At 38.2% G+C, this 9,160-nt stretch overlaps 1 protein-coding gene across 3 annotated transcripts in view; it reads right to left on the bottom strand.

Moving 5' to 3' along the window:
* Positions 1 to 736: 736 nt before the first annotated feature.
* Positions 737 to 9,160, bottom strand: part of lamp2 (lysosomal-associated membrane protein 2) — a 15,608-nt gene continuing 7,184 nt past the window's right edge. The window contains exons 7-9 of one of the 3 annotated variants that reach the window (XM_032527882.1): positions 7,863 to 7,917; positions 7,592 to 7,762; positions 737 to 2,006 (exon numbers count right to left, since the gene is read on the bottom strand). In XM_032527882.1, the coding sequence (XP_032383773.1) occupies positions 1,864 to 2,006; positions 7,592 to 7,762; positions 7,863 to 7,917 (369 nt within the window). In that variant the 3' untranslated portion in view covers positions 737 to 1,863. Of the gene's footprint in view, positions 2,007 to 2,656; positions 3,041 to 5,971; positions 6,194 to 7,591; positions 7,763 to 7,862; positions 7,918 to 9,160 lie in introns of those variants that run through there. The other 2 variants (XM_032527883.1, XM_032527884.1) reach the window with 2 other exon arrangements.

Consider the following 9,160-nt stretch of genomic DNA (forward strand, 5'->3'; position numbering starts at 1 on the left):
GCTAAAAGGATTACCAAAGGATTAGATCTAAATCATCTTGACAAGGAATTTGAATGTCTGAAGCCAATTCTACGGCAATCCATCTAACAGTTGACAAACCACAAATGTAAACCAAACGGTGGCGCTAAGAGGAAAAGTCTGGGGCTCACCAAAGTCATTAGGATCCATCCTCTGGGGAACATGAATATTTGTAATATATTTTTGTCCAATTCCATTCAACAGTGGTAGAGATGCTTCAGTGTGGACCAAAGTGGTAGTGCTAGATCAACAGACCGTGTTTTTTCAACTTCATCAAATGTGCAGGCCCAGTTTGTGTAAAAGGGAAAGATTACAACACTTCCTTGGGGTTTGGTAGTTCCAGAAGAAATATAAAAAGTATTTCAAAAGAAAATAATTGGTTAATTTTGCAAATATTGTTACTTTTACAAACAGGGAACCCAAACAACAAGGAAGTAAAGGCATTGTCAATAAAACACAGGTCAACCGTTATCATTACCGTTTATTATTCTCAGTAATACATCAACCGATGTGACCTGTGTAAAACTTGCGTATCTGCAATAGCTGGATTGAGAGTCATGCCTCTGGTTGTAAAAAGCATGACGTTTTGGGCAATCACAGCAATTCACTCAGCAGCGTGAATGTTTAGTTTACAACCATTCACATTCGAATTTAGTTTTGTTATAACCTGTTCCTCAACTTCACACTGAAAGGTGAACTGCTAAAAGAATGACAGTGATACATAACAAGAACTAAACTTTATTTAATTTGTTCCCCACTTGTGTTAAACAAGCTCATCATATCACATTCTTCATCAGATGGAGACAAGCTTCAATTTAGCAACTCAGAGGTGCACAACAGAAAGGCACGAAACTGTCGGAGGGGAGTGATCGAAACTGAGGGTTGTATAAATGAAATTGTGTGACTTTAATATTACTCATGGTCTTCTTACTGCGCATGCTGTTAATGTTACTGTACTATCTCATGGAGGGAACATAATGTACATCCAACGTAGTTTAATCCCTGTGACCAATGTAGGTTAAAATTTAAACCAGGTCACCAAAATAGTCGTTTGTTAACCTTTTGAATTAATATAGGATTATGACGGAAGAACACTATAATGAATTCCCCAAATGCTCAACTGTAAATCTTGAAGAAGTGTACATTAAAAGAAAAGAAATCATCCTAACACGAGTGACAGAAACTTAAAACATTACACATCTCCCAAAAAACAAAAATAAACTGGTCCCAATTCTGGTAAAGTGTCTTAGTTAGTGTCCCTTTCATCAAATGACTACGTGCAGCAGGTAGTGTTTCATTTAGGTGTTCATTTATGTTACATAAAAGGTTAAAAGGATGGGAAAACATTGGCGTTTGGGATGTGAATGACAACAGTGGAGCTTGCTCTTTACATTCACGTCATCAAAAATGAATGTCATTCATTCTATACAAGAGAGTAATTTACACATACGCTATTATACAGCACGGAAACCGAGAGGGGGGGAAAAGTCTCTCTGTGGCGGCAGGAGCAAGGTCTCTCTGGGGGAGGAGGTGGACGGCTAATCACAGCCATAAATTTAATTTATTCAAAACATGCAATCTACAATCAAACAATGCAATAATGATCGTAAATGTTTTGGTACTTGGTTCAGTCATTGGCATCAAAGCAAAAACAATGAAAACCTTTGGGGGTGGTTGCTGGGATCAATTTTTAAACTTTGTACGAGAAATAAGCCAAAGGTTATTTTTAGGCAAACAGAAACGAGCGGGAAATTTGGGATGCTTTCGATGCACTCACGGGCAGGGAGTGTTTTTAAGAGCTGCGAGGGTTGAAAGGGTGCAAGAGGCAGAAGCAGCTGGGTTGGATTATACAGACTGGTAGCCAGTACGACTCTTCCTCCGGCCAATCAGGTAAGAGATAAGCACAAGGATGATTAGGAAGCTGAGAGCCACGCCCACTGCAATGGGCACCAAAAAGCTCAAATCAGAGTCCAGGAAGCATTCCTCAGCTGACAGACAGACAGACGGAAAGACAGACAGACAGCACGTTAGTGGTTTTAGTTAGTAGAAAACATTACTCAGAGCAGAACGTAAGATATTTTCAGTCCACAAAGAGTTTGAGGAAAAAAAACAAGTAAAGCAGGAGGAAATGAGATCAGAACCTACACAAAGTTTAGAGATTAGATAAAAGGGGTATTAAATATTCTAAAAACATAAAAAAGAAATTACTCAAGTGGTTATTACTTATTAGTCCCTATGAACATTAAGATTAGGCAGGATCAGCAACAAAACTTAAAAGGAACAGACCGACATTTTGGGAAATACGCTAATGCTCTCATGCGGAAAGTCCAATCAATACCACTCTTTCAGTTAGTATTCTTTATGTAATCAGACTTTGATCCATTCAGTCCAATAACATTTGAAAAGTCTCTAAGAGCTGTTTCATCAATAATTTAATGGCAATTTAAGACTTTTTGGCATATGCAGCCAATGAGTAACTTTCATAGGAATAAATAGGGATCCATTTTGGAAGCAGTGGGGATGATTTTGATTTTTTACACTGATTTGGAATGGATGAAACAAGAGTTAACATGTTGCAAGCTTTAGAGTTGAGTTATGCTAGCCAAGCTGTTTACCCCGTTTTAAGTCTTTTCGCTAAGCTAAGCTAACCGGCTGCGGCTTTGGATTTACCATTTTGACATGAGAGTGGTATTAATGTACTGATCTAACTTTCGCACATTTCCCAAAACATCAATCAATTCCTTTCCGAACACAGTTAGGAAGTCAACAGCACTAAACACTACATGGAAACATGAATTCAAATTTTTCCACAATTAGTCAAAGGCAGCGATTCCCTGACTATCCTTTGAAGAGATTAGATCTAAATGAGGAAAGTTTAACTATAAAGACTCGTAGCTGGTGGCCATGTTTCTCTTTCTCCCGATGAAATAGGCCAGCAGAACAATAAGAATGAGAACAAGCAGGGCAACTCCGACAGATATGGGAACAAGGAAGCTCTCCGCATCAGCCTGGCAATCCTCAGCTAGACGGGAGTGAAAAGAGCAGAAAGGTGAATGTCTTATATGTTGATCAGAAGAATTGAAATAAAAAATAATGGTTAAGGCATGAACGGCTGAGAGAAAGATGTAAGCTGCTAAGTGACTCAAAGATGCCGCCAGGTATTCAAAGCAGGAATAAACTCAGGTGTCCAGGGCAGCAACGCATTTTTATTTCCATAAATCTTAAAAGACTAAAAACTCCACTTTAGTCTGACAAACAATTTATAATCCAATTTATTATAGCTAACAGCTTGAGTGAATAGAGATGAAATCTGTAGTTACTTCTTTCCACAACACACATTAAATCATTTTTAACAAGATGGTCTTGCGGCACAAATTCCCTTTACTGAACATGTGTGTGCAATGTTGTCAAAGTTACCAAAATGAGTATCTTAACAGTATTAGCAATTATTGAATGAACAAAACTATATTAAGCAAGGCACAGTTGTCATGATGGTAAACCCATTAGATGAGATTTATTGAGAACAAGGAAGATTAACGTTGAGGAAAAGTCTAGCACATACATTTATACCAGTGCTGCAAAACCATCTTCATAATTAAGGCAACAGAGTTTTTACAAAGCTGAAATACACAAGAAAGCAAAAATCACAAGCAATATTTCAGAGCTCGTATTTGATTTGGAAATATTACTCACAAACATGTACAATATCCAGGGAAAGCTAACTTTATAAGCAACTAAAAAATGCAACTATTTGTGCTTGCTTTGCTCCAGTACTGAAGAGTTGGAACAAAGCTAACAGTACACAGCACTCTGCTCCAACATAACTCCTACCATGTGTACCACTGGCTTTCTAATACTACAAAAATACACATTTTGCCTTCATCCTTGATACTGCATCAATGCGACCTGCACTAATTACCTGACTTTAAAGCTCCTGAAAACCTGCTTCCAGCTTCTTACTATGAGTGACTATGTGAAAACAACTTTCTGCAAACAACTAACTATTTCACACAAGATTATATCACTTACTTCAGTGGATTTACTTTTATAAAGACACATGTGGGAATGTTTTGTTCTTGAACAAAAAAAAGATCAAAAACCCCCCACAAGATCCTGATGGAGAAAATACGCTGAGCTTGTAAAGAAAACACCCTTTTTTGCTCTGTTGCCGAGAGTTAGATGACAAGATCGACACCACTCATGTCTGCAAATATGAAGCTAAAGCAAAATCTGCAAAACATGCCGTTTTTTTAAATTTGGGGATTTCTCACACACACACACACACACACAACACCACCACACACACACACAACACACCCACACACACACACACACACACACACACACACACACACACACACACACACACACACACACACACACACACACACACACACACACACACACACACACACACACACACACACACACACACACACACACACACACACACACACACACACACACACACACACACACACCACACACACACACCACACACACACACACACACACTTTGGACTAGCTAAGCTAACTGTCATTACTCTCGGCAAGAAATCCAATATCACAAAACTATTCCCGTGAATACACAGGACACTTTCTGAACTTCACCTTCGATTGTTGCTTGCTCGGTAATTATATTTAATGTTACAGAGAAATACTTCAAATTAAAACAAACGTTTTCAGGGGCTTCAATGCGCCCTGATCTAACCCTCAGAGCTCAGGCCAAGCCCACGCCTATACACAGGTGAGATAATGTGACAATCGCACCAAAATGCAAAAATGTGAAGAGTGCCTTAGTGCAATTACATGTAAATAGCCCCATGAAAGTGAACATCTACACAACATTACTCCCTTTTCTAAACCTAATGCCAAATTATATTGTGTGAGAAAAAAAAAAAAAAAAAAGCAGTTGACCTTTATTTGTATTTTTCTCAGATTTGTTCTCTGACTGGAGCGTGTGCAAATATAAGAAAAACCTTTTAAAACAGCAGACATTTTGACATGGTACAGCAGGCAAAGCACAGGTGTAAATTAATAACACTAATGAAGATTTGTCACTGAAATGTAAGTGAGCCGCTGTTAATGTCATTAGTTCCACCGGGACTTCTACGGCTTTGATGCCAAAGTGTCCTCCGTGAAGAAGGTCTATTCGTTTTAAACAAACACTTTAATTTTACATTCCAAATATGATTTGAGCCACATAATCAGGACAATAATTCCAATGTTTCTCCTGCTCTACAGGGGCAAACATGGATTAAAGCATATTTTCCTTCACTGCTTTCAGAATGGAGCAGACTTTCATCCTTGTAAATGAATTTCTGGGAATAAAGAAAGATGATTGACCATCTTTCTTTGATATGTGGAAAAATGCTGTTGAAAATGATCATTCCTTTATGTCTTAATGTAAATAATTACGGAGATGAAAAGTCAAACCATAATGGAAGTAATAACTAAAATGTGCACAAAGATTAAATAATAACAAAATAAAAACAAAACGGGAATGTCTGCAAAGCAAGTGCAGGATCCTACAGCAACTGATTTAAATTGTCACACATCCTGTGCTTAAAATGCGTAAAACAACTTCATGTCCAGAGGCTTTTGTAAATGTTGGAAGTGTACTGTACCTGTGTGGAAAACCTTTCATGTGATAATTACTTTAAAAAAAAAAAAAAGTTGTGTGGATGTTGCACTTGCTCATTAGCAACAAAAAAGGAAAGACAAGACATCCAGAAAACAAAAAAAAGAAAACAAACATTGGGGGTAGACAAGTTTGGTCCTTGAAAAAAACCAAAAAAAAAAATAAAAACACCAGACCCTCCATCTTTAAATTAATTTTTTACTCATTATAGTATCATTAATGCATTAATGTGAATTTCATGTCTCATAATGGCCAATGACTTCAACACTGCATCTCATGTTTTCCCAGCAGAGACTCTAGTTTAGATTTTTTAAGTTATTTGCCAATTAAACAATTGCATATGAAACTCAAGGACCAGGCTTGGGAACCCCGTGGGATTGATTGCAAACTGGATTTAAAGTGTCTGATATCCAACATAAGTCTTTCTTCGACCAATCACGTAAGCAATCACTACAATGAGAATCAAGCCGGCCAGAGCAGCCCCCACAATGATTGGGATTAAGATGCTGGTGTCATCCATAGCACATTCATGGGCTGCAGATAAAAAGAGAATCAGTCAACAGGTGGAACAGTGATTTTCTGATTAACAACACAGCAGGACAGCAGTTCTGATTATTTGCCATCAGCTCTGCCAAAATATAACACTTAAAATTGCCACATGAAAATAAACATCTTTTGAATCAGCGTTGCCAGATGGGAAATCATCCTAAGTATCGTACCGGAGCCTACAAATTATCATATTTAAAGGAAACTTTACCGTACACAAATCCTAACCACAAGAACAAACTAAATGTGTAATTTTTCATTAAAAAAAACCCACCTTATTTAACTGAGTTTTTGACATGCTTACAAATCTACATACCAGTTTTTTTTTTTTTTAAAAAGCTGATGGAGCTATGATCCATGAAAGGGGGGTGTCCAGCTAGAAGCCTGTTGATATTCTGCATGAAAACTTACTGGTGCATTCAAAACAACTTGAACACAGCATACCTTAGTGAGAAAATTCTAGCTCCACCTTGCTGTTTGTGGCTGCTACATCTTCAGCCAGACGCAGAGGTCAAATTATTATCTATTAGTATGGTACTATACTATCTATGGTACTGGCATTATTGATCATACAGAGGGCAAAATGATCGTACATTTGGCAACGCTGTTTGGCATGATAGATGATAGGGGATGCTGCAAGAGCTAATTTGGGTGTTTATGAAGTGCTCAGGACGATTGACATTAGCCTAGGATGGACTTGATTGTTAATGGGAATGTCTCTTTAAAGGATTTAAAAATAGTGGTTCAAAAACCCCTTAAGTAGTCCCAAGAATTTTTTGGTGGAATGGGGGTCACAACATTACATCTATTTTTTCTCACCAAATATTTCTCCAATTTCTGCATTTTTTGTTGTGAAAAACTGGATACTTTCCCCTCTTCTAGAAACCCTTCCGATGACTTGTGATGAAGGACCATGAGCAGTCATTGCTTCATTTATAAGGGGACGCAAGCCAAAAAGGTTGAGAACCACTCATTTTATGTTTATATAATCAAACACTTTCCATTGGTCATCATTAGGTTAATATGAAGTAAAACAGTAATAGCTTTTACTGATGATGAATGGCGGCAGTCTGACTTCTTTTTGAGCTCCAAAACAAAATCAATGCTACTGATCAATGTAATGCCATGGTTCCACTGCATACTGTATATTTTATATTATTATACAGCTACTCTGAAAAGAGAACCACGTTACTGTCTGTACCAATGTTCAAATGACACCCAGCCCTAGTGTTAGTACAAACTAACAATATAATCCATTTAGTTGCTTCAAACAACAAAGATGATCTTGCTCATTACAAGCCTCATTACGTCATCAGCCCCCCCACCACACACACAGACGGTCTGGTCAGTAAAATCGGTTTTAAGAGACATTAAAGAATAACCTACCTGTGCTGAAAGCACCATTCTTGACTCCAAATGGCTGTACTTGAAGGTCGAAGGTGTAGAGGGTGAGTGGGCTGGTGATGGTGTAGTTCTGCTCCTTGTTACACATGTAAGAGGTGCCGACAGCTGCCTCCCACAGACTCAAGTTGCTGTTTGCTTCAGAAAACAACACACCTTGAAAGAAACACAGATATAAAAAGAAAAACTCAACATTAGCTTGCTTCTCAGTGTGGATTCTGGGTAGATAGTGGATAGCTATGATACATCTAATTACCAGAGCTTGTCTTTCCGGTGACGTTCAGAGCATGCAGGCGGAATTTCTTTGTGTCCTGTTAGACAGAAAAAAATGCATCAAAATAATTTATTTTGAAAAAATTAAGTTTCCCAAAATCCCACCCATCTCGATTACAGAAGGCTAACACAGACACTAAGGGTGTGACAAGATCTCGTTTTACGAAATCTCGCGAGATTAACGAGATTTCTCGTCGAGGTGAAAAGTTGTCTCGTGAGGCGATGTGATGTCAGCGTGATGGAGCGTGAAATTACTATTGAAGATCCCCCTGCCACTTTTAAATCATTTGTGTGGCAACTTTTGTTTTCCTGCGGAAATGATAAACGGCGAAAGAGTGACAGACAAGACGAAAAACAATATGTAAACATTGTAAGAAAGAAATGCCGTATACCGCGGCTAACACGAGCACTAGCCAAACACACTTACAGCACACCACAGCTCCTACTAAACTACTGCACCCCGACGAAAACATTAAAAGGGCAAACAACTCAAAAGCCTTTGCATCTCTGCCACGGTAAGTGCAAGAGCCACGGCAATAACGAGGGACATAGGCGTAACATAATTTTTTTTTTTTAAATCTCGTCTCGTCTCGTTCTCGTGAACCCAATCTCGTGATGTGTCTCGTCTCGTGGAGTAAGCGTCTCGTCACACCCCTAACAGACACCATATCCAGAATAGCCTGGATATATAAATTTCTCTTTTCTTTGTTCAGGGACGAAGGTTACCTTGAGAGTACATTTTACATTTTGTTGCATCCTGTCTGGATGTCAAATGTCTTATATTATCCAATTAACCAGGGCTCAACAATAACGGTTGCCCTTGGCAACCACATTGAGTCAATTGGCAACCGTTTCGTGGCCTCTGGTTGCCCCCTTTGGCAACCACTTGTTCAATATTTGTGTATTTATAATACATAAAAACAAATCAAAACCTACAAAACAGAAAAATCGTATTAAATATGTGATCAATATTTTATTTGGTTGTCTCCGTAAAGTAAATTTCAGCTGTCGTGCAACCGCTTTCCACACATGCCCGTTTGCCGTGAAAAGATACAGACAATGCAATTTTCTGTTCACTATAACGGCGCATGTTAAAATCCAGTGCTAATATGGCACCGGTGCCCAGTATCTACCAGACGGAATACTGAATAACTGACTAAGAGTGCATGAAAAAGAGTTAGCAATAGAAAGGTCTAAATGGATAGATAAAATTAATGAATGAATAGTTAGTTTCTGACACTTTGTTAGTAGTATGACTGCAAACTTACTGTAGTAAAAAAA

This window comes from Etheostoma spectabile, chromosome 10, assembly GCF_008692095.1.
Source record: "Etheostoma spectabile isolate EspeVRDwgs_2016 chromosome 10, UIUC_Espe_1.0, whole genome shotgun sequence".
NCBI lineage: Eukaryota > Metazoa > Chordata > Actinopteri > Perciformes > Percidae > Etheostoma > Etheostoma spectabile.